Source organism: Oncorhynchus nerka, linkage group LG5, assembly GCF_034236695.1.
Source record: "Oncorhynchus nerka isolate Pitt River linkage group LG5, Oner_Uvic_2.0, whole genome shotgun sequence".
NCBI classification, from domain to species: domain Eukaryota; kingdom Metazoa; phylum Chordata; class Actinopteri; order Salmoniformes; family Salmonidae; genus Oncorhynchus; species Oncorhynchus nerka.
Window position 1 is genome coordinate 50,246,700 of NC_088400.1, and position 26,087 is coordinate 50,272,786.

Here is a 26,087-nt window from a genome sequence, read left to right on the forward strand (position 1 = left end):
AAGCTGACACGAGGCATGGCAAATATTTATTCACCAACATACATTTGTCCCACTAATGACATTATGTACAGTATCTCTCAGATCATACGCTGTTGCAAATGGTACCTGCAATAGCTAATACATTTAAGTGGGTTAAGTTAGTCTATTTTGAAGTTATGTCAATGCAGCTTTCTGCTTATGACGGGCATTATTCAGGACACCATACATGAACCAAAGCCTCTTGTTTTATAACCATTTTACAATTCCCATATTGAAAGAATATGGTGACATTCCATTTCATATCTAGGCACACAGTATAGTATTCTGCAAGCCCCAAATGTGTTTTTGCAGCCACCTCAACGAAGAGAATCAAAATCACAATCCGTTGTAGGCTGGTCCTCCACTGCCTTCGGGCACCACCCAGTTGATGTTCTGGCTGGGGTCCTTGATGTCACAGGTCTTGCAGTGGACGCAGTTTTGAGCGTTGATCTGCAACCTCATACCTTCTCCAGTCTCAAGGGGAACGTACTCATATACACCTAGTAAAAGGGGGAAAGAAGGGCGTCATTCAAAATGGAAACAGCAAGCAAAGATGTATTCCATCCACTGTACATTTAAATTGTTACAGGAAAGATAGAAAATAGGATGATGTTTGTGTTGCACCAGAATGCAAGGCCAAGCAGTTATGCTTCGTAGGGGACCGATTTTTTTATTTTTAGATTGGGGTACTCCATTAGAGATTCTAGTCTTAACCCAGTAGCTCATTTGGCAATGATGATTTAGTCTCCCTTGCATGCTTTTAAATTTCTTCCCATTCTGACTTGGGTATTAGGCTATAGGCCTAGTGAAGTATGTACAGAAAAAATTGAAGTTGTAAATGCCAATTACCATATTTAATTCAAATATAACTTGTACTTTTCAGGTTAATGAGAACGTATTCACCTCAAAGTTCTTGATTTATTAATATATAATTTGTCTGAGTATCATACTGTATATGTAAGACTAAATGCCATTTGTAATATGTTTTAGTGCAGGTATGTAGTTAATATACATTCCATAGAATTCTACAAAAATACGACCGTTCCCTAAAACTGCTATAACTCATTCAGTTAAATGTATTTCTATTCGGATTTCAAACCTTACAAAATAAGGAAGACTTAATATGCTCCATCTTCATTAGGAAGTGTGGGAAATGTGTGTTTTCACCATGTGATGCTATTGTGTGCCCTATCATTTGAAAGGGCTGTTTCTCAGCTTTCAAAACATGTATCATGTTTTAATTTGGTTCGACACCAGCACATTTGGCTCATTAATGCACAGAGTTCATGGTCTTACAGTTTTGTGATTCAGATATTTTTTGGGAAAATCTTGCCAGTGATGCAACAATGGCAATATGGCGATTTACAGTTAGCTGATATTCGTAAAGCCTATTGTTTACATACCCCTTTAAGAAAAGCAAATTGGACACAACCCTAACACGGAACCGCACGTACACTATCGTGCATCAATTTATTTTGTCCCCCCACACCAAACGCGATCATGACACGCAGGTTCAAAATATCATAAACTCTGAACCAATTACATTACCGTGTTTCCAGCCAGCTTAACTACTCACAGGACCCCTATGATCACTCGGCTACGCATGCCTCTCCCTAATGTCAATATGCCTTGTCCATTGCTGTTCTGTTTAGTGATGGTCTTATTTCACTGTAGAGCCTCTAGCCCTGCTCAATATGCCTTAGCTAAACCTTCAGTTCCACCTCCAACACATGCGGTGGCATCACCTGGTTTAAATTATGTTTCTAGAGACAATGTCACTATGTCTAGGTTTACATCCACTGTATTCACATCCTACCATAACTTTGTCTGTACATTATGCCTTGAATCTATTCTATTGCGCCCAGAAACCTACTCCTTTTACTCTGTTCCGAACGTACTAGATGACCAGCTCTTATAGCGATACCCCTATCCTACTCCTCCTCTGGTGATGTAGAGGTTAATCCAGGCCCTGCAGTGCCTAGCTCCACTCCCATTCCCCAGGCGCTCTCATTTGTTAACATTAGAAGCCTCCTCCCCAAGTTTGTTTTATTCACTGCTTTAGCACACTCTGCCAATCCGGATGTCATAGCCGTATCTGAATCCTGGCTTAGGAAGACCACCAAATATCCTGAAATTTCTTTCCCTAACTATAACATTTTCCGACAAGAAAGAACTGCCAAAGGTGGCAGAGTGGCAATCTACTGCAGAGTTCTATCATACTATCCAGGTCTGTGCCCAAACAATTCGAGCTTCTACTTCTAAAAATCTACCTTTCCAGAAACAAGTCTCTCACCGTTGCAGCTTGCTATAGACCACCCTCTGCCCCCAGCTGTGCCCTGGACACCATATGTGAATTGATTGCCACCCCCATCTATCTTCAGAGCTCATGCTGCTAGGTGACCTAAACTGGGACATGCTTAACAGCCCGGCCATCCTACAATCTAAGCTTGATGCCCTCAATTTCACACAAATGATCAATGAACCTACCAGGTACAACCCCAAAGCTGTAAACACAGGCACCCTCATAGATATCATCCTAACCAACTTGCCCTCCAAATACACTTCTGCTCTCTTCAACCAAGATCTCAGCGATCACTACCTTATTGCCTGCATCCGTAATGGGTCTGCGGTCCAACAACCACCCCTCATCACTGTCAAATGCTCCCTAAAACACTTCAGAGGCCTTTCCAATCGACCTGGCCCGGGTATCCTGGAAGGATTTTTGACCTCCTCCCGTCAGTAGAGGATGACTGGTTATTCTTTAAAAGTGCCTTCCTCACCATCTTAAATAAGCATGCCCAATTCAAAACATTTTGAACAAGGAACAGATATAGCCCTTGGTTCACTCCAGACCTGACTGCCCTTGACCAGCACAAAAACATGCTGTGGTGTACTGCATTAGCATCAAATAGCCCCCGTGATATGCAACTTTTCAGTGTAGTTAGGAACCAATAAACACAAGCTGTTAGCTTTCCTAAGGCTAGCTTTCTCAAACAGAAATTTGCATCCTGTAGCACAAACTCAAAGTTGTGGGACACTAATGTCCATGGAGAATAAGAGCACCTCCTCCCAGATGCCCACTGCACTGAGGCTAGGACATATTCACCACTGATAAATCTACAATAATCGAGAATTTCAAGAAGCATTTTTCTACGGCTGGCCATGCTTTCCACCTGGCTACCCCTACCCCGGTCAACTGCCCTGCACCTCCCACAGCAACTCGCCCAAGCCTCCCCATTTCTCCTTCACCCAAATAGCTGATGTTCTGAAAGAGCTGCAAAATCTGCACCCCTTCAAATCAGCCGGGCTACACAATCTGGACCCTTTCTAAAATTATCTGCCAAATTTGTTTACAACCCCTATTAGTAGCCTGTTCAACCTCTTTCGTATCATCAAAGATTGGAAAGCTGCCACGGTCATCCCCCTCTGCAAAGGGGGAGACACTAGACCCAAACCGCTACAGACCTATATCTATCATACCCTGCCTTTCTAAAAAGGTATTCGAAAGCCAAGTTAACAAAACAGATCACAGACCATTTCGAATCCCACCGTACCTTCTCCGCTATGCAATCTGGCCATGGGTGCACCTCAGCCCCTTTCAAGATCCTAAACGATATCATAACTGTAATCAATAAGACAATCCTGTGCAGCCGTATTCGTCGACCTGACCAAGGCTTTCGACTCTGTCAATCACCACATTCTTATCGGCAGAGTAAACAGCCTTGGTTTCTCAAATGACTGCCTCGCCTGGTTCACCAACTACTTCTCTGATAGAGTTCAGTGTGTAAAATGGAGGGCCTGTTGTCCGGACCTCTGGCAGTCTTCTATGGCGGTGGCACAGGGTTCAATTCTCGGGCAGACTCTTCTCTGTATACGTCAATGTCGGCGATTCTCTGAACCACCTCCACGCAGACGACACCATTCTGTATACTTCTGGCCCTTCTTTGTTAAATGTGTAATTAGGGGACAGGTTAAAAAGCATTAATGTAATTGGTTCAGAGTTTGTTTTGATATTTTAACCTGCATGTCGTGATCGCTCGCATTTGGTGTGGGGGGACAAAATAAATGTATGCACGATGGGGCACACGCACAGCCGGTTTGGGTTCCGTGTAATACCTTTTTCTACTACTGTAGGTCTGCTCTCGAGTGACTCATATTTGATTATCAATGAACCTGGTTTTGCAAAGAAAGGCCACTCCTTACATTCCTGATCCTACATGCACAACATGATCAAGTATGTGGACATCTGCTCAAACATCTCATTCCAAAATCATGGGCATTACTATGGAGTTGGTTCCCCCTTTGCTATAACAGCCTCCACTCTTCTGGGAAGGCTTTCCACTTGATGTTGGAATATTGTCGCAAGGACTTGCTTCCAGAGCATTAGTGAGGTTGGGCGATTAGGCCTGGCTCGCAGTTGGCATTCCAATTCATCCCTAAGGTGTTCAATGGGGTTGAGGTCAGGGCTCTGTGCAGGCCAGTCAAGTTCTTACACCGATCTCAACAATGGACATCGCTTTGTGCACGGGGGGATTATGCTGAAACAGGAAAAGGCCTTCCCCAAACTGTTGCCACAAAGTTGGAAGCACAGAATTGTCTAGAATGTCACTTTAATGCTGTAGTATTAATATTTGCCTGAACTGGAACTAAGGGGCCTAGCCCAAACCATTAAAAACTTTACAGTTGTCACAATGCATTGGGGCAGGTAGCGTTCTCCTGGCATCCGCCAAACTCAGATTCATCCGTTGGACTGCCAGATGCTGAAGCGTGATACATCACTCCAGAGAGCGCGTTTTCACTGCTCCAGAGTCCAATGGCGGCAGGCTGCTCGGCCATGGAAATCCATTTCATGAAGCTCCTGATGAACAGTTCTTGCGCTGACTTTGCTTCCAGAGGCAGTTTGGAACTCGATAGTGAGTGTTGTAACTGAGGACAGACGATTTTTACACACTTCAGCACTTTGCGGTCCAGTTCTGTGAGCTTGTGTGGCCTACCACTTCATGGCTGAGCTGTTGTTGCTCCTAGACGTTTCCATTTCACAATAACAGCACGTACAGTTGACTGGGGCAGCTCTAGCAGGGCATACATTTTATGAACTGACTTGTTGGAAAGGTGGCATCCTATGACGGCCATTCTACTGCCAATGTTTGTTTATGGCAATTGCATGGCTGTGTGCTCGATTTTATACACCGGGTGGCAACGGGTGTGGCTGAAATAGCCGTATGCTCTAAATTGAAGTGGTGTCTACATAATTTTGTATATATAGTGTAGGTTAATGATAGATTTGTGAATATAGCTATGCAGCCAGAATCATGATTGTTGTGTGCAGTGCAGCCCTCCCAAATAGCCATTCTGTGTCCCTACTTATTATCCATCAGATTACCACCCATTTGAAAATGTCAAGTTCAACAATGTATGTAATAGTTATATTATGGATGGAAAACCATAAAAGAGATGAACAAAATAAATAACAGGTTCTCTGATATAGGACACTTAACCCTTTTTTTAGCCACTAAACTACTTCCATAAATACTGCCATTAATTTTCGAACTGGTACTGGGCTACCTTTTGGCGAGGCTTGTGGGCGTCCTAGAGCAAAACATGTACGTGTCCATGAGAGAGTCACCTTTCTATAGAGGGATCATATTAGTGTGTAGCCCAAACTGTTGGGACGCTACAGACAGAAGTTGGCAGATCAGCGGTACCGAGTTCAGACGAGTCCCGTGACGCTTGTGGGGGTTGTAGAGCAAAACATGTAGGTATTCGTAAGAGTCTCACCTGTCCATAAGTGAGTCGTAATAGTTTTTAGGCCAAACCATTCCGACGCTACAGACATTTGTGAGAGAACCGATTTTCGGGATGTCTCATGGTCTGAAACACAGCTGTAGCTCTGCCACTTTTCACCGCCAATGTGTTGTATTGAGCATATGCAAAACAGATATCTCTAGCTTAAAACAGAGATTTTTATGGGGATGTTTTTATGCTAATTTCATTTCAGCAAGGCCGCGTAAAATAACTAGGGTTAATCACGATTGCTGCTGACAGACATGATGGTCTATCAATCAATGTAGCCTATGTCAAATTGGCTAGCTAGCTAATAACAGATCACATCTCTTAACAAGCCAACTTTCAGGGGATAAACTAGATGGCTATATCCAAATATTGTTTGATTTGCTTGCCATCTATAGTGGTGATGACAGTAGTCCGACTGACAACTTTACCAGGACGAGGACTTGCCGATGTCAAGCTCTTTTCAAAAGTCTAATCCGATGAAGCAACTAAATGCACATATCTGAAATGACATGATCAATTCATGTTTACTGATCATAAAAAGCACTGATGTACTAGCTAAATGTGGAATAATCGGAAATGTGTAGTTCTGACTATGCTCTTCGAGGTGTGACTATATTAAAGTCAAATAGTTGGCTAGGTAGCTATAACATTTATTTAACAATCCCTTAAACTACGCGTAATTGTCAAAGATCGAATGCTCTGCACTGTATTGTAACATTTTATTGATAATGACCTATTGCTTATACCTATCCAACCCTTTCAGATCTAAATTAAGTGCCTGTGTTGTATGGGCTAAGGATGGATTTGTAATTGTGCATCAGTGGTACCTGCTGGACAGAAGCGCTGCTCGGGCCCATCGTAAATGGCCAGGTTGTTGGCCACAGGGATGCTGTCGTCCTTCAGGGTGAGGTGGGGGGGCTGGTCCCCCTCGTGGTTGGTACCGCTCAGGGCCACAGAAGAGAGCAGGTCGAAGCTCAGCTTGCCATCAGGCTTGGGGTACTCGATGGGCGTGCACTCCTTAGCCGGTTTCAGTTGGGCTGAGTCCAAGCCTAGGGTAAAAGAGTTGGGAGTTATCAAACCTCAGTTGGTTGCAGGCCAGATAAAACATTTGTTTGTTCCTTGAGGCAATTCTTAGCATGAGTGAATGATTTTGATGTGCATATAGCAAAACTGAGTTGTTGCCTTGTCCAATAACAACTTGGCCGAACCAGGAACGGACCATCTTTCCTGATGAATACGTCATACAAATCATCAATATGCTGTACCTGCATGTTTCAGTGTCCATGGCTCCTTCCCTCTAAGTATCCAGTAGAAGACACCAGTGTAGACCATGCCCCCGTACAGTCCAAAGTAGTTGTGGAACGACGGCCTGATGTTCCTCACTGCATACAGCTCTTTCCAGATCCAAGACTTCTTCAAATTGTCCTCATACTCCGGTATGTGAAGTCCTGGAAGACAAATTACCAGAAAAGTATAATTCTATTCAGATATGTTAGAGATGATCTTGCACCCACAAATTAAAATTGCTCATTTACTTTGTTTTTTTCATCAAATAAAATTCCATTAATTTACTTACAAAAATGACACACTGGAGAGAAGCAATTGACATATCCCCCCCCCAAATTAGCATTAGCGATAAATGTCTCAACAAATTACACTCTTTAATAGTGTATTCATTGCATATTTTATAATGTAGAAATGTGCCTTTGGCTTCACTTTACAATCAGTGAGAGGTGTGTGTGTGTGAGCATTTAAATCAAAGGAAAAGGTTTTGGTCTGGTTTAACCTACCTGCCGTTTCAGATGCTGGGTCTTCGGCTGTGACTTTGGGGAAGATGGCCTCTGCGGCCAGCATGCCGCTCTTCATGGCCGTGTGGGTGCCTTTGATCTTTGGTACATTCATGAAGCCCGGACTGCATCCGATAAGCATCCCCCCAGGGAATGTCACTTTAGGGAGGCACTGGATGGAGGAAGACCGGTAAAGATTATAATCATGAATGTAATGGGAAAATGCTTTCATGGAATAAGAACCAGTGGAAAACCTGACCTAAGATTCACGTATTTCCCATTTTTGATGCCGAGACACACATTAAAGTTACAAAAATGTGGCGCAGGACATTTGACAGGCAGCATTTTTATTTACCGGACCTGATTAGGGATTCCATCCATGGTGCTCAGAATGAGAGAAATCCCATTTAGATTATAAAAAGAATATGCAAGTCGAGGATGCAACAATATGTGGTCCCTCTTACCGAATTCAGATGTGCATTTTGAAGATGTTAGAATAACTCTCCATGTGTACTTTTCCTCAGCCAACAAGATGAGTAACGAACAGCAAAAACACTAGCCTGTCAATCTACTATCCCCCATAGTAGAAAAGTGTACCTATTGTATTGGTCAGCTTTTCGAGAAAGAAACAGCCTATTCAAAACAGACTCTGGAACAGTTGTGGGATGATAGATCCCAAATTCATGCAACCAGTGGGCCCTTGGCTACATAAAAAGAAACCTTAAAAAGCAATGAGTCTGATCTGAATGTTTAGCTTAAACAGATCTGAATGTTTAGCTTAAAAATGTTGATAAGCTGTAAATTTCTTTACATAAAACGTAGCAACGCGCACAAGGCAGTAAGGCAACGTGCAAATGTTTGTTCCATAATGCAATTCATTGGAAAACACCCTTGTGAAAGTGCACCAACACATGCAAGTGGTTTCATGTGACAAAGATGAAAATATCTGTTTGAAATGTTGAAAGAGGGGAGCTCTAATATGCGACAACTAGCATGGGCTGCTAATATGACTAGGATTTTGCCTTTGGCTACTGGACAATGAGAGAAAGTTGATAGAAGAATTGCCACCACGGATATGGTCTGATTTTAGCTAGGCTACCTTGAAGCAAGGTAAGACATGCCTAATAATATGTAGTAAAACGTTCGGGTTTCAAACAGTTAAGTATACATTTTCAAAATGCATACTGCCTCCAGCTCATTGCAAAGTGGTGTGTGACGAGCTGAGGAAGCCTGCCTTCCGTTGCCTGTGCATTTGCTGTTTGAGTGTCTGACAGATTTTCCACTCAAAGGCTCTGTATCTATATGCTGTACGCATGTGATAAATAAGATACAGAAATACTGTACATGCGCTAATTTAATTCCACATAATTATGCATTTAACCTATAGGACGATAAGCATGACCAGTCCAATGTATTTCCATCGACTGGTATTTCCATCAATGAATAGGTTTAAAAGCATTATTTTGCAATGGGATTTTTTTTTTCTTCTTCTCCCGGGCAATTTACAGGCGCCAATTTTATTTATCACCGAAAAGCTGGCTATTATCGGCTAACAGAAACCTTGGCACAGAGCCACACACATACCTTTGAGTAGTACATCAAAAAATACACACACACCTGATAGCCTCCCTCGTTGAGCGCCCTGGCTCCGTAGGCGATTCTGTCACCCCCCTCCAGGGTCTTGGCAACGAAGGGGTGGTGCTTCCAGCGCTGGAACTCTCTGAAGGGGCTTAGGTAGGGGTTGGTGTAGTCAAGACCAACCTGGAAGTGGGGAAATACACAGCATAACGTTTTTGGATACAATCGGTCATTGACCTCAATGTATGCTCTTCATAAAAGTTTGAATTATCACACATCTCAAGTTGTCCCTTTAGGCCCAAGTTGGCCTAATGAAGATAAAGAGAAGGGTAGAAGTATAGTGCATTGTCATACACTGACCTCTGTTTTACAAATGTTATTTCATTTAGTGTTTAGACCGTTGCCAAGTGTTAGCATGGCTGGTAGTTTGGCAGTTGACATCCATTGCAAGGAGCCAAAATGGCTGCCATAACCAGGACTCACCACAAAGCCCAAGGCCACCAGTGGCTCGCCCTCGTTCAGGTGGTAGAGGAAGGAGCCGCCATACGTGTTCCTGTTCAACGGCCAGCCCACCGAATGCTCCACTCTGCCCGGCCTCCACTTCTTCTCATCAATCACCCACAGCTGGTTAGACAGAAAAACAACATTTCATGTAAGTCGTTGTGCATAAAGCATCTGCTAAATAACAAAAATGTAATGAATATGACATTCTGATTTGGCAACATGAAGATCTGTATTGTATGACTGATTAAAAACAGATTATTTGGTTATTCGGTCCAAATACAGTTGCTTTGGGATTTTACCTCTTTCAGGCCAATGGCGTAGGTCTGTGGTTCACAGTTCTCCCTGAGTTTGAACTGCCTGTAGAGCTGCTTGGCCAAGTGGCCATGGCAGCCCTCTCCGAACAGGGTCACTTTAGCATGGAGCTCCATCCCCCTCTCAAACACATCCTGCAGAGGCAAATTGAGAGGAGAATGTTATTCTGATACACCAGGGATGAGGCTACTTGTCGCTTTCATAAAACAAATTATATTCTATTCAGTGCTGATTCTTCCTCGTTTTTATTTATTTATAAAACTCAGTTTTTACAGTCAAACTCTATACTGTACAAAGTGACCATATATAGGAGAAAAACATTTGTACTTTGTCCAATGAAAATAACTTAGACTTTCCATACAGTGATGAGTCCATTTTATTGACACAAATCTGCATAAGTTTACCTTTGGCGAACCATCCTTAGCGATGCCCACGTCATTGGTGGCAATTCCTTTCACACTTCCATCTTCATGAAACAAAACCTGAAAAACAAAATCTGAAATTAAAACACTTTTGAAAGTGGAATGACACCTCAAGCAAACATGATCAATGAGAGCCAGTCGCGATACGTCAACGCATCAGTGAAATCGATCTCAGGCATGAAAACAGAGCTGGCTCAAAATATCAGTCTATATCTCTGCCCTACCAAGAAAAAAGGCAGTAACTGCTCATTTGTTTGAAAATGAGTTAGTCATTTTTGCTACATTAAATACATGCTTAATCATGTGGACAAGTATCCTGCCTCTATTGTACTGTGTTCAGGAGAAAATGGGGGTCATGTTAGCAGTAACTGCATAAAGTTACTGTGAAACCAAGGTAAATAATAATAAAATGAGCAGTTACTGCCTTTTTGCTTGGTAGGGCAGATCTGGTCAAAGGCATACAATTATGTAAATGTTTACTGAGAAAAAGCTGACGTTCCAGGAAAGATCAATGTAGCTTGTCAATGGTAATTATCACGCCAATATTAGTAAGATGGCCTGTGTTTTCTGAAATTGTCATGAATGGTGGGCGGTGCTCACCTCAGCAGCAGCGTAGCCTGGGTATATCTCCACTCCCAGCTCCTCAGCTTGCTCTCCCAACCAATGTACAAAGTGACCCAGCCGCACAATGTAGTTCCCATGGTTGTTCATGGGCAGACCTGTGGGGGGGGGGGGGGTGAAAAAATTAAATAGAATGAAAAACAGACTGCACAGTTAAAGCTAATACCATAATAGCTTTATGTTTAGGACAGAGCTTACAGGTGACAAGCTAGAGTTGTCATTTGAAAAGATGTCCTGTAAAACATGCATGTGACTTTACCTGGCAACATTGGGACAGGGATTCTATACTTCTCGGTTAGAATACTAAACAAATCCTCGGTCACTGGTGTGTTCAAGGGTGCCTAAGAGAAGAGTACACAAATAACAGAACACTTCATTTTTTTTAGCCTAGGTGTTGCTTGCAAGATGTTCCCTTGGGCAGGATCATGGTGTTGTCTAGGACTGTGATGTACTCTCAACGTTATGTCTGTGACAGTTATGTCTGCAGTTAGGTATGGCGGCAGGTAGCCTAGCGGTTAAGACCGTTGAGCCAGTAACTGAAAGGTTGCCGTTTCGAATCCCTGAGCCGACAAATCTGCCGATGTGCCCTCGAGCAAGGCACTTAACAATAGTGACTTACAGGAGCCATTTGGGTTAAGATCATCTGCTAAATTGCTTAAATGTAATGTCTGAGACAAAAAAAAAAAGACAACAAAAAGAAAATGCCAGGTCCATATCCTGTGTGTATCTGTGAATTATGCTGCATATTTCCCCTCACAACCTTTCCATAGACTGGCAACCTTTCTTAGACTGACGTGCTCAATACTTAGAGAGCAGAGTTGTGGACAATTTCATTTGTATTCTCTCTCAGTGGAAAGAAACTCCTGCAGAGTGAACTCAGTGTGAAGATGCTTCTTTCCTCTGGATGACATTTGAACATTTTCAACGGACCTGCTGAAGCAGCCCTCAGACGGGAGTGCATTTCATTTATAAATCTATCCCTCTCTCCATAGAACTAGATAGGGCACATCTCTGCAGGAGTGTAATTCAATTCATGAATGTCTATGGCCCACTGACTCCAACTCTGCTATAACTAACAGAATAATGTAAGGAACATCCAAATATTAGCACATAGATCAAAGTTTTTGCAGAAATATTCAAATTTGCCCTGGGTGCATGTCACCAGTAGAGTAAGTTTGCCATGATAGCCCTAAAGGCTTGCCAGCTAATTATTGATATCACTGCCCATCTCCATTACCCAGAATAAGGAATACACACATTAGCAAGCGAGTAGAGTAGGGCTGTCCCAGGGAAAAACGGGGGTTTCTTTATTTTTTTTTAGAGTTGTCTGTTCTTTCGACCAATCGATGGGTCAACATTTTTTTTGTGTATTTTTTCCATATATACACACACACATCATCTGTGTTTTAATCTAATCAACTATATGCACTGAGCTTGTCTAATGCTTTAAGCGCACGGTTTGATGAAATAATTAAGACACATAACTAGAGGGAGTCTGACCGCAATTGATTTGATTGTGCGGGCTGGGCCCAGACTTGCTGCGCTGTATATACACTTAAAAAAATTTAAGACAGCGAGTGACGGACTAAAACCCGTTGTTTCTCACTCCTCCCTGCTGCAGCGGCCACCACAGAACATCAACATAATAAAAAAACAGGGGGGGAAATGAATTAATACATTTTAGAATAAGGCTAATGTAACAGTGTGGAAAAAGTGAAGGGGTCTGAATACTTTACAAATGCACTGTATGTCTAATGGTGGAACAAACTCCCTCACGACGCCAGGACAGCGGAGTCAATCACCACCTTCCGGAGACACCTGAAACCCCACCTCTTTCAGGAATACCTAGGATAGGATAAAGTAATCCTTCTCACCCCCCCCCCCCCCCCCTTAAAAGATTTAGATGCACTATTGTAAAGTGGCTGTTCCACTGGATGTCTTAAGGTGAACGCACCAATTTGTAAGTCGCTCTGGATAAGAGCGTCTGCTAAATGACTTAAATGTAAATGTAAATGTCTACAGAAATAAGACATCCTGCTTCTATTGCCTGTTTGAGTGTTTCAGTAGCCTACTGATTTCCGTGAGCACCAAGCCTCACGCCACCACATGTAGGATAAACAATTTCACAAATCTGACTGTTTTTCATCTTCATTATGCTGTAATGAAGGCTTTATGTTTTTTTTCCCCGTTAGAACAGCCTCTCTGGTATTACTTTTCATTTTGTGTTTACACTGTTTCAAATGGTCAGAAAAATGATATTAATAATAACCCTCCTTGTTATTATTACTATTATGATCATTATAATAAGTAATATCATTATTATTATTAGTAGACTTATTATAGCAGTCTTGTATAACCACCATCGATGGAGCTGTAGTCCTAAGAGCGCATTCTGTTTTGTCTTAATACTGTAACTTTGGCCTATGATTCATACAGTAGCCTATGTAATGAAATAATCATTCATTTGTTCAAGTCATCATACAGCATACAGCAGTTCATGATTTGAAATGCAATCAAGCATTTTAGTTTTAAAATAAAATAACCACAACATTTTTGGGAATAATTAGCTGTAAACAATAAATAAACTCTTCTATTTTGGCAGCCGCTTTCACGAATGCTTGCGACTGATTAGTCTTTGCTGTAATAAATGCTCTACAAAAAAAAACATTACAACACTTATCATTTGTTTAGAACAATGTCAACACTAAATAATCAAACTATATTGCTCCTTAACTTCTTTTTCTTGATCTCCAGTATTTTCCACAACTAGTCAAATGTATTCCACACACCTGACTTCCCCTTTATGTCCTGAGCAACCAGTAAACAAACATTCCCCTGTTTCGAGTTGTCCTCCGCATCCATTTTGCTGTCACGTGTTAATGTGTTCAGAGTTTGTCAACCATTTTATTGATGTGATTATGATGTGCTATAGGTCAGGCCCTATTGGTCACGTGCATGTGATGCATGCATGTGTCATGGAAAGAGAGCAAGAGTTAAGGTAGTAGGGAATGTTTTTCCTTAACAAATTAGGGATTTCGGTAACAGAACTTTTCAGGCTGTAAGAAGAAGGGAGGGAGAAGGGCCTTGGTGAGGGTGGTGACCAAGAACCCAATGTTCACTGACAGAGCTCCTCTGTGGAGATGGGAGAACCTTCCAGAAGGACAACCATCTCTGAAGAACTCCACCAATCAGGCCTTTATGGTCGATTGGCCAGGCAGAAGCCACTACTCAGTAAAAGGCACATGACAGCCTGCTTGGAGTTTGCCAAAAGGCACCTGAAGGACTCAGACAACGAGAAACAAGATTCTCTGGTCTGATGAAAGCATTCTTTGCCCTGAATGCCAAGCATCACGTCTGGAGGAAACCTGGCACCATCCCTACGGTAAAGCATGGGTGGAGTGGGGATGTTTTTCAGCGGCATGGAATGGGAAACTTGTGAGGATCAAGGCAAAGATGAACAGAGCAAAGTACAGAGAGAATATTGATTAAAAACCTGCTCCAGAGCACTCAGGACCTCAGACTGGGGTGACGTTTCACCTTCCAACAGGACAACGACCCTAAGCACACAGCCAAGACAATGCAGGAGTTACTTCGGGACAGGTCTCTGAATGTCCTTGAGTGGCCCAGCCAGAGCCCGGACTTGAACCTGATCAAACATCTCTGGAGAGACCTGAAATAAGTGTGCAGCGAAGCTCCCCATCCAACCTGACAGAGCTTGAGAGAATCTGCGGAGAAGAATGTGAGAAACCCCCCAAATGCAGGTGTGCCAAGCTTGTAGCATCATACCCAAGATGACTCAAGGCTGTAATCGCTGCCAAACGTGCTTCAACAAAGTACTAAGTAAAGGGTGATTATGTAAATGTGATTTGAGTGTCATTTTTAATACATTAGCAAACATTTCTAAAAACCTGTTTTTGCTTTGTCATTATGTAGTATTGTGTGTAGATTGAGATTTTATTCTATCCATTTCATAAATAAGGCTAACGTAACAAACTGTGGAAAGAAGTCAATGGGTTTGAACACTTTCCGAATGCACTGTATCTAGCTGTGAATTCCATACTGTAACTGCTGCACAACAGTGAGTGACTCAAGGTGCCGGTCTCTCATTGTGTGCTTGTAAACAAACAACGTGACTGGGGACTACATGTAAGCTTCATAATGAAAAACCCCTAATTAACGCAATCTTCTTTATCTCCTAATGTATTGCAGGAGTTGACTGCAGGTATTTACTTAAAGTAGCTACAAATATTCACATTTCTAAAACAAAATGTAAAGGAAATAGTTTCAACAGTATTTAAAAACCATTGCATGGTATACTGCCCAAGCCTAACAGATACAATTGAAGCTAGAGACAGATAGCCTATAGGCCCTATACACACACACGAGATGACACTAACATACCCCTCTTTCCTTCCAGTCTGGGAAGAGTTCGTTGAGGGCGCTGGGCTCCAGGCAGGCCCCGGAGAGGGTGTGTGCTCCGATCTGAGACGCTTTCTCCACCAGGCACACACGCAGCTCCTTCTCCTGCTCTTTGGCCAGCTGCTTCAGCCGGATGGCTGCCGACAGCCCCGCGGGACCCCCTCCCACTATCACCACATCAGCCTCGTCAGCAAACCGCTCCATCTCCACACCTGGACAGAAACAAAACGCCACACACAAATAGGTATGTGTCACCAAGTGGGTTTGGAACCTTGTTCGTCTGAGCAGCACAAGAATGTACTAGCCCACTGAGCTACAGCCTAGTCATTAGCTTGGGGGAGATCACACAAATCCTCAGGTTTCGGGCACGGTTACACAAGCCTCCATAAAGACCAACTGGAATATTAGTATGTCGTACTATATGAATGTCGAAAGTAGGAACTTGTAGTTTTGACTTCAGCGTTCATTTGCAACAGCATCCCATAGATGCACATTGAAGGACAATTAGTATTTTCCACAAGCACAGAGTACCCAGCCAAATAGAAAAAGTTGACAGCCAGGATCCCCCAGGATTGCCGAACAAGCTCTATTTTTCGTGGCCTCTGGTACATTCTAATGCCTTGCTTCAATCTGAAATACAAAGCAATTATTTAATACTTTATTAAGTTTACCTCCCTGATTGGAAACAGTTGTGGTATTGTGTTTACAATTTAAATGACTGAAAATGTATGAATTCAGTATTGTTATAGAATTTTCTAGGCCTTGAAGATCAGGCCTATTTTCGAAGTAACTTTTTTTATTTAAATATTGTACATTTAACCTGTCTTCGAGATTAAAGTATTTTACTGCAAGATATGAATTGAAACAATTATGTATTTTCTTCAAATAGTTTATCAAAACAGAATTTGGGCTATTTACTTAATTTATTAAATTAAATCAAAGGTTCAATTCAAATTGTGTGATGGGCACTTTCTAAAAAGGGTCTCTAAAATAAACAGAACAAATGCTCAAAAATAAGCTCTGGGTCCATAGGTGTTAAGAGATCAGTTAAATTAGTGAAATAATTAAGTGTTTGCAACTCTTTGAATTGCAGTATGTCATTAATAAAATAAACTTGTTTTACAACTTCTTAAATAATCTTTTAAGAGTCTGCCGACTTCCAAAGGCTTCAAGCTTCCTTTTGAGGCATTTTCTCAGCTATCTGCAATAAAAGGTATGACTGAAAAATGAAGCAGGTGTTAATCATGGGCTTTGCTACGCAGAAAGCAGCAGTTGATTACTCCATTGTCAACACTTGGATTAAATCAGTAGACTTATATAAATAATCTTTGAAAATACTATATACAGTGCCTTCATTAAGTATTCAGACCCCACTTTTTACACATTGTTATGTTAGTCTTATTCTAAAAAGATTTGCAAATGTAGAGGGCAGCAGGTAGCCTAGAGGTTAGAGCGTTGGACTAGTAAACAAAAGGTTGACTCAAATAGATAAAGGAGCATCATGCTCTCTCCCTCAGTGTAAAGAAATTTGACTTCAACCGCAGCATACACAACACACACACACCGGGAGGTGGGACAGACAGCAGACTGTTAAACCAACAGTGTTTCCCTGTCATCGCTCACTTTGACTGATGGGCGCCTGTCCTATGAATAGCTCGCTAGAAGATGCATATTGTTTATTCTAGCGGGACTGAGCTCAGCCAACTTTTATTCTGACTTACGAATTGTAAAAAAGTACCTGGCTGAAAAGGAGTGGTTAACTGGCTGTATAGCCAACACGAGAGGAAAACACTGCAAATATGTTTGTTTTAGGAAGACAAATCTAATATTCCCCACCCACTCACATATGAGATCAGTTAAAATGTTATCAGCATTGGTATAAAGTGAAGAAAAAAAAGGTGTTTGGGTCTTGCATAATATAACACATTCCATTTCAGACAGTGTGTCAAGGGTGAGAATTACACAGTACCTTCCCATCGTGGGTCTTTGTCCCTGGGGAAGATTGTGTAGTGTGATGTTATGCGAGGCATCACTGCAGACGAGCAATTCCGTCTCCATGTGTAGTGCTGTGGAGGTGCATGTTCCGCTTGCACTGTTTTCAATGCTCGTATACACCTCTGGGCTGCAAAGAACAAGGCAGTGCCGACGGACTGGTGAGGTCCAACTGTATACCTTCAGTGTGTACACATGTTACCTTATGCACAGTACACAGTCAGACAGTAAAAAGGACACTCAAGACATGACTTTGTTTACAGCTATCTTGATGACTCAAGTTATTATGGAAGTTTTATTGTGGTCATACAGCAGAACTGTTACGCTGTACAATACATTGCAACTGAACGGGTCACTATTCTTCTGTGTAGCAGCCTATGAGATTTGTATGGGCGTATGTAGCAGTGGAGGTTTATCAGGAGGTAGGGGAGGACCATCCTACTCAGCAGATTTCATAAACAGTGAAACTTTAAAAACAAAAGTGATCCTTAGATAAAACTATAGTAAATATATTCATTTCACCAAATAACTGATTAAAACTGTTTTGAAAGTAAGTTCTACAGTAGCCTCAACAGCCTCTAGGGTTACACCATGGTGTAGCCGGTGGGCAGCTATTTCCCATTGTACATTGACTTCAATACAAAACCCAGGAGGCTCATGGTTCACATCCCTTTTCCATAGACTTACACAGTAATTATAATCGATTTCCGGGGGACGTCCTCCAACCTATTATAGCTCTTGCAGTATGCAGTATCCAATTAAAGGATCAGATAATTAATATAGTACTGAAAGCATAACCTACAGCTAGTGAACGCTGCAGTCCATATAATGCGGTGAGTAGTTGACTCAGAGAGAGAGAAAGACAATAGCTTACCAGTTGAACAAATTAATTTCTTCAAAAATGTATGAAGCAGCAGAGCTATATTTTGTTATTTCTTCTCTTCTTAGTTTACCTTTCACTTAACTTATGCAGCTAATTTAGCCTACTCAACAACCTGACTGAAAAAGAGAGGAATGTTATTTATGTTAGCTAGTAGGCTAAGGCTATCCACCACTGCAACTCTTCCAAGTTAAGCAAAGCTTTCGGTTTTATTAATTTATTGCCATTGGGGTCCGCCGGTGTAACTGCTAAACTACTTGCTGTACACTGGACTGCATGATTGTACACCTGGTTTGTGGGTTTACTACATGTTAGCTGTTAATATGGTAACATCGATGTAGGCCAAGTAGTGGTTATGGTATGAAGGTTTGGCTTGGAGAGGTTTTTGCACCTGGTCAGACTGCGGTTGTGTTGTGCACTGAAGTCCACAAGCAAAGGGAAAAGGTGAAAGGAGAAGAGGGCGTAAATGTGAGAAGGAATTAAACGCGCAAAGTGATGTTGATGCATGCTTTGTGGCTGCTATGAGAGTGAACTGTGTGTGCAGGTGATCTGGGGGGAATTCATTCTGCTGATTCTGTTGCAAAACGTTTCTTAAATGGAATGAAACAGGGAGGGACCTACCGGAATTTGTCCAATACAAACTCTGATTTTTGACTAATGATTACACCCCTGATCAGCTTGATGCAGGCAAGAGTGTGCAAGGTCTGTATTGTAAGTTTCACTGTCATCTTGATTAATCCAATTTGTCTCTTGAACTGTGCACCTACATTATTAACTTTCATTTGTAGGCTAGGTTGTAGCAACCTCATGATGGGTATAGGGCAAATTTTAGTATCCCGTAGAAGCGTAAACCCATCTATGTTCGATTGAGCTGGGTGAATGGTACAGTATATGAATGACAGTCATCTGTAATAGAAATAAGGCCATATACTTATTTTGTTCTCCCTAATTTTGAATGGCACCAACCGCCACTGATGTGCAATTGTCAATAGGCATGTAATCCACGTCCATTTAGGTCATGAGATTGTCAGCAAAAGAGTACTGGTATCAGCCAGTTATCACCTATAGCAGTCAACAAATACTGCTAGCTTTCCCGAGACAAACAATGATTCGTGCCTTGGCTTGTCAGTAGATTGACGCCATGAGACGTCACAACTGTCAATATTGACACTCACGGTCAAGCTAGCTAGCTAGTTAGCTAAGATAGTCAGCCAATTACTTTTGAAAGTGCATAACTAATAATATTACTTTAGTTCAATATTAGTTAACGTACAAAATACTTAATATATTTCTGCACGTACTAAACTAACATTGGCTGACCAAAGGACAATCGTTAGTGACCTATATTATAACAGTATTTGACTTCAACTTTGCCCTATATTTAGCTTAGCTAACTAGCTTAGCAAACCGGGAAAAGGTACCAGACTGGAGCTAGCGTTTCAAGATTCCAAAGATAATGTCAAACGTATTTACTAAGTAAATGTTAGTCCATGCCACTGTCAAATTATAGATAACTATCATTTACAAAATAGGGGAACATATAAAGTGTCAAAAGGCAAGACCGAGAATATATGGAAACTGACAGGCGGTGTGAATAGCTGGCTACCTAACTTACCTTGAATTGAATATCTGCTAGCTGGAAACATCGTATGAAGGTCAGCTAGTGCTAGTTCTCTAGCTAGTAGCAGTCCTCTTTAGGTACTGACAAAGGGCTCTTACAGCTCAGCCACCCCAATGATCATGCAAGTCTGTTGGGACAACAAAATTCGTCTCATAACAGACCATTGAAGTTGTCGGTAACTCCACACAGTGCGCATATGCCTCAATGTTCTGGCACGTTCACGTGAGTCAAATGAGGCGGTACCTGGGTAAATGTAGATCTAAAAACCGGAAATGAGTTATGGGGAAATAAAGTTTTGGGATAAACCGCAACAATTAGGTCTGAGGTTAACGCAGGCTTAGGAAATCTTATACGTTTTGTTTTTTATACGTTTTTTAAAATAGTTTTCAGTCCGTTTTTATTTTCGGCGTTTATCCAAAAACCCGACAAACTCAATTTATTTCCACATAGGCTTTGACCAACAAGCCATGGCTGAGTTAATGCCTACACAAAGATGCCATTACTATTGCTTTCTATAGAGCTCCACAGTGGACACATCATAATACCCATAAAACTTTGCAGTCAAACACATAAATGGTTCTAATCATCTTCCACCATTCATTTTCCACATAGTGAGTTTTACAAGCACTTCAAATGTGGTACGTGTTTGGTGTAGTTTTAACTTGGTGTGATGTTTTGATAACTGTACTTCTCTCTTGGACAAGGTGAGTTGTATCAATATATTCACCTCAATTTACTCAGAAATTTTTATTCGCAACTGAGAACCTCAGCAAGGCAAAAAATCCTGCAGGAAGTTCCAGCACTTCATCTTTAGCCGACGTAGTCAGCTACCATTCACCAGCACGATCAGAGAGAGACCTGTGCCCAATCCATGATGAATCCATGTGCTGTATTGAAATTACTTGAATTAAGTGTTGAACTTCTTCCATCCCCTTTCTGTGTCTTCGCTAGCCACTGACTACACTTTAGCTAGCTAGTTGGCAGAGCAGTAGATCAATAAATCAGCCTAGATAGTTGTTTGTACAGTATATCGACTTTGGTGTCTATTTAAGACCTTATAGCATTTTTCAAGGATGAGCATAAGAACATTAAAAGGGGAGAAGACCACTATAAATCTGGCAATGTGGACAAGTGCAGCATGAGGGATAAAGTTTATCCTGTGTCGGGGAGTTTATCTATTAAGTTAAGTTTGAGCATATTAGCAATACAATGTGTTCTATACAGCTGTCAACGTTCTACAAGGAAAGAGCCACTTAATAAACTATATAATCATTAACCAGATTACCTCGGATACCAGACTTAGGTGAGTGATAACTCAGTTCTAGAATGTTGTCATTGATGAGAATTAATCTAAAAATCTATTGACATTCAGAATTGACTTTGTTTAGAAATTGAGCCTGTATTGTACTTGCATTACCAGAGACAAATCTTCAAAGGCACATTTATTTATTTACAGTCTTGATTTATGGGATCCTTCCCACTTTATGATTTATGTCATGTCAAGTGATAAAATCCCAAATTATTAATTACACATTTATGGGAAAACTGCACTTGTCCTCGAAAATTACAGTTTATGAAATATTATACACCTTCTAATGTCATCAATCAAATCAAACTTTATTTATATAGCACATTTCTTATTACAAATGAATTTAAAGGTGTTCAAAGTCATGCATTGAAAGACGTGGCACTTAATATCCTTCATCTTGGCAGGTGTCTATAGGTGACCAGGGGATTCTCTCTACCCCATGCGAATGCCTCCGTGGAGCTCGTAAGTGTAGCCATATAGCCTAAGCCAGCCGTGCCCAACTAGGTGCAGTTAGTGGTGGACCTGTACCCGGCCGAAGACTGCAACCCTCTGTCCAGGGGATCCCACAGAGGACGATCTTCAGTGGCTAAGGAACCGTCTCCAGGGCAAGTTCAATGGAATGGCATATCTCCATGAACCTGAGCCAGAACAACCGCTACCCTTTCTGTCATCCCTGTCTGTACCGGACATTGTTTAGAAGCAAGGGAACCTGGGGCTTGCAGGCATCCTGGCTGGCATGGCGCTGTCGGTGGAGCAGCAGGAGGCTTTACGGCAGCACACCAACCCCAGCACACCAAGCTTGACAGCGCACCGACCCCAACTGGCACACCATGAGGGGAGGGAGGTTGACGGCCAGCAGTTATGGAGCAGTGGTTAGGGCCAAGCCCGTTACTCTGTTGCTGCTAAAAGGGTCCTCCGATCACAGTCATTGGATAGGTTGTTGTCTGTAAAGTGGGGCATAGATATCAAAGACGAGGGCAATAAAAATGGCTACAGGGATGGATCTGCAGGAGTCAAGGCTTTGTGTCATGGAGTCTGGGATCCTGGGTGCCTCGCCGGATGGCCTGGTGGGCACCACAGCAGTGGTGGAGGTCAAGTGTCCCTATGGTGCAAGGGATCTTACCACTGAAGAGGCAGTGAAGTCGAAGGATTTCTATATCAAGGAGGTAGGATCTTACCACCTCCGTAAAGACCATTCTTACTGGTACCAGGTCCAAGGTCAGCTCATCATCACTGGAAGGGACACCTACTTTGTTGTGTGGACCACCAAAGCCTCCGTCATCATCCCCATCCAGCATGACAACCTCTGACAGACTCATATTCCAAAAATATTCCACACAGTTCATACAAACACACTAGGCTCCCATAATAGGTTATATTACATACAAATACATTTGTGGTTAACTTTATCATGGGCACAGTGGGAATTTATACATGTGATTTCCAAATTATTTTTTACCCCTGTGTCTTGATGAAGGCCCCAGTCATCCCTGCCTGTACCTGGCATTGTTGAAAAACAAGTGAACAATGAATAAAGATCATACACAAACAAAAGGTTCCTAGAATAGGTTATATTATATTCCAGTTTTGCTCACAGCAGCCAACTAAAGTAATATAGTTAACTTAAGTTCAATCACAGGCTGGTCTGAATGCATCTCCTCAGTTTCATTCAGTAGTAAAACAGTTGACATTGCATTTTATCATGGGCACAGTGGGAATATATTTCTGTGATGTTTAAATGATGTCTTACCCCCAGAGGGAGTGAGTGAGAGAGTACATCACTTCCAGCAGATCTTGCTGAGGATGGCGTTGATCATGCACTGCTTCTCGTGGAGTGAGCTTGATGTTCTGCATGTCACGCCTCATGTCTAAAACATGGGGGAAATGGGACATGAAGTCAACATTCCGATGCATCTACAAATTCAATGTTTTACACAATATTGCGTCACATTTGATGAGTTACTGACCTGTCCGTCCACAGGCTCGATCTGTTGTAGTCTCCACAACTAGATGCTCGCGCTTGGATCACAACTGGTACAAGATGTCCATGCACCGGATTGTCTGAGGGATACACTCCTGTTGGACTGGAAAACAGAGGCATTTGGTCAGTGTTAGGTATTTTTCAATGCTGTATCCCCATCTTTATCTGGACAGAAAACACATTGTCCAGGGTGTGTTTGTGTTATGATAAACAATGTGACAAATGGTCCCTCAACACCCAATTGTCACACCTCATTGTTTGTTCTTGTTTCCCAATCAACAGTCTGGATCTTCCTCTTCTGCCATGGGGGATGAGCTACCTTTTTTCTGGTAAATACTGGGCCATTTATCTTTCCCAACAGAAAATGGCAGCTGCAGACCAGTGTGTTGTCACTGGGTTTCCAGTCCGCCCACCTGAAAGTAGCCAGCTAAAATAATTACTAAAATGGTAACATCTATATTAAAATACCATAACCCACAGACTTGACTCTAGTAACGGTAAAATAGACTGGGTTTTGATCTAGCTGCACATCTAAAATCCTACTATGTGGATAGAACATTTCTGCTGGGATGGAGGAATTATCTGGAATGCTCAACTAGATGATCAGGACAGTCTAGGGTACTATTTTCCTGAAGAGGTGAAGTATTGCTATGAGCTATAAGACTGTACGTCTGATTCTAATTCTCAAGAGGAAAGTTAAATCCCTCAGCCTGAGGTCACTGAGGACCAACAGTAGTAGGGGGATCATCTGGACTGAGATGCAGGGATGGAACATAAGGATTTGGGGTAATGGCCAGCAGACCATGATTTCTACTAGCATGTAGGTCATATCTGTGGCATGCGATGTTTGTAAAGGCAACATTTCACTGCTGTGTCAGGCTAGTTTGGCACATTTTATACTAGACATTTCACTGCTGTGTTAGGATAGTTTGGTACATTGACCACTAGCCCAGTCTGAAAAGTACTAGCCTCGGGCTAGCTTAATTTCCATCCCTGACTCCACAGGCCATTTGATCAGTCATGTCCAACAGATGCACTAATGGAACAAAACCGTTTGTGTTATGTATGGAAAAACATTGAGCCCACACGTCCTTTGTGAGCTAGCTGGCCAGATAGTTAACGTTAGCTCACCGTTCGTGTAGTCACACTTTTGACATGCTAGCTAATGTTAGCCCACCAGGATATTTAGTGAAAGTTTAACTAGCTAGTTACGTTAGCTCATCGTTCGTGTAGTCAGATTTTTCCCCGGACCCCAGTGGTGGTGACATGCTAACTAGTCCACCAGGGCAGGGATATTTAATGTTTTCGCTAACATGTCATCCATCGCCTGTTGGGAAAGTCAGACTACACGACAGTGACATACGGTGCAACGTTAGCTAGTTAACTTTAGCTAATGTAGCCAACTAGGCAACCAAGGTGCCTAACCAGCTAGCCCACCAGGCAATATATAGCTGGATATATCCTTGCTTTGGTGGGCTAGCATGTCACCACGTGAAAAAGTATGACTACACAAACTGTGTGCTAAAGTTAACTAGCTGGCTAGTTCACGAAGGACTTGTCAATAATAATAGGTCACAACAGTCATTATGCTAGCCTATGCTGTTTTTTTTTTTTTTTTTGCTTGTAAGTAACATGCTTTGCACACGTAACTACAGTCGGTGGTTGTCTAGCACATTTTTAGTGATGCACCGACATTACATTTTTGGCCAATATCTGATATTTTCCTTGCCAAAAAGAACATACCGATAACCGCTATTAAAATTTGTAGGGCCTTTTAAGTATTCTAGTACAGTTAAATAGTTGAAACACACACTGACCAAAATGTTATTTTGTTGGCATTTACGTATGTCCCCATTACCAGTAAAACATAATCAAAACCTATTTCTTTCACTTACTTGCTGTGCTGTTTCGTTGTTCATTTGTTCAGTCATTTCAATCTCAACCAGGATTTGATCATACATGTCAAGCAGTGAAGTTTCAGCTCTCTGTCCATGGTCTCTTCTGTCGTGGGTCCTCTTCGGTGTGCACTGTCACTGTGTACGTTTCCATATTGTTCAGCTGTGTCAAACATTTCAGTTAAACCCTGTTTCTTGTCTGCATCAAAGTAGCGGCCCTTGTATCTAGCATCGAGCATGGCGGCGACACCGCAAAGAATGCCACCGAATCACTTGTTCACAGCCTCTAGTAGAGTACTTTTGCGAGTTTTAACCCCACGGTCTGTTTTGACAGTTTTGTTGAGCAGGTCTTTCAAGTGCCATGACGGAGGATATCACGTCTGCTGCAGACGCAGTTGATGAGCTTATTTCTCAAGTCAGTTGTTCGAATGGAGCTAGGAGTGTGTTCACATGTTCTCAAATGCCATTGAAATGGCAGAAGCGTTATGAGAACCAGCACATTCTTGAGCATGCAATACGGCTTTCCTAAGGGACGGAATCCTCGTCGACCCACTGTGCTGTCAGACACAGCATGCTCATTGGGCTGACATCGCTGGTTAAAATGTCAGTCGTGAAGCTAATAGCAGTGACGCCCATATCAAGTAGCTAATTAATGTGAGTTTCAACAATACTGTGTAACTCCGGTAGTGCAACATCTGAAAAATAGCCCCTACTTGGTAGTATGTACCGGGGCTCGAGGTGCTTGACCAGTCGAAAGCCAACATCATCCACGACAGAGAACGGTTGATTGTCAAGCTCAATGAATTCCATTATCTTGGCATTAATGGATTTCACCTTTGAGTTGTCTCGCTGAAATGTTTTTCCTCTTTCAAATGACTGCTCGACTTGAACTTGTTTAGTTGTTGGAAGTATGTGTTTAGTTTTTTTCTGCTTTTGTCCTGAGTATTCGCTGAAC

The 26,087-nt window shown here is 42.0% G+C and overlaps 1 protein-coding gene and 1 long non-coding RNA gene across 2 annotated transcripts; both read right to left on the reverse strand.

Moving 5' to 3' along the window:
- Nucleotides 1-13: 13 nt before the first annotated feature.
- etfdh (electron transfer flavoprotein dehydrogenase) lies at nucleotides 14-20,170 on the reverse strand. Its single transcript, XM_029660015.2, has 13 exons — nucleotides 19,942-20,170; nucleotides 17,424-17,576; nucleotides 15,437-15,666; nucleotides 11,295-11,376; nucleotides 11,015-11,133; nucleotides 10,397-10,474; nucleotides 9,980-10,126; nucleotides 9,660-9,800; nucleotides 9,216-9,359; nucleotides 7,602-7,770; nucleotides 7,077-7,259; nucleotides 6,639-6,860; nucleotides 14-518 (listed from the first exon to the last, which is right to left on the reverse strand). Exons 1-13 carry the CDS (start codon nucleotides 19,970-19,972, stop codon nucleotides 355-357), a joined length of 1,863 nt encoding a protein of 620 aa, XP_029515875.1. The 5' UTR covers nucleotides 19,973-20,170; the 3' UTR covers nucleotides 14-354.
- Nucleotides 20,171-21,547: 1,377 nt separating this feature from the next.
- Nucleotides 21,548-25,731, reverse strand: LOC135571737 (uncharacterized). Its single transcript, XR_010463887.1, has 5 exons — nucleotides 25,133-25,731; nucleotides 23,488-23,650; nucleotides 23,224-23,340; nucleotides 23,007-23,124; nucleotides 21,548-22,756 (listed from the first exon to the last, which is right to left on the reverse strand). It is a non-coding gene; the product is annotated as an uncharacterized LOC135571737 (long non-coding RNA).
- Between the last annotated feature and the right edge of the window lie 356 nt (nucleotides 25,732-26,087).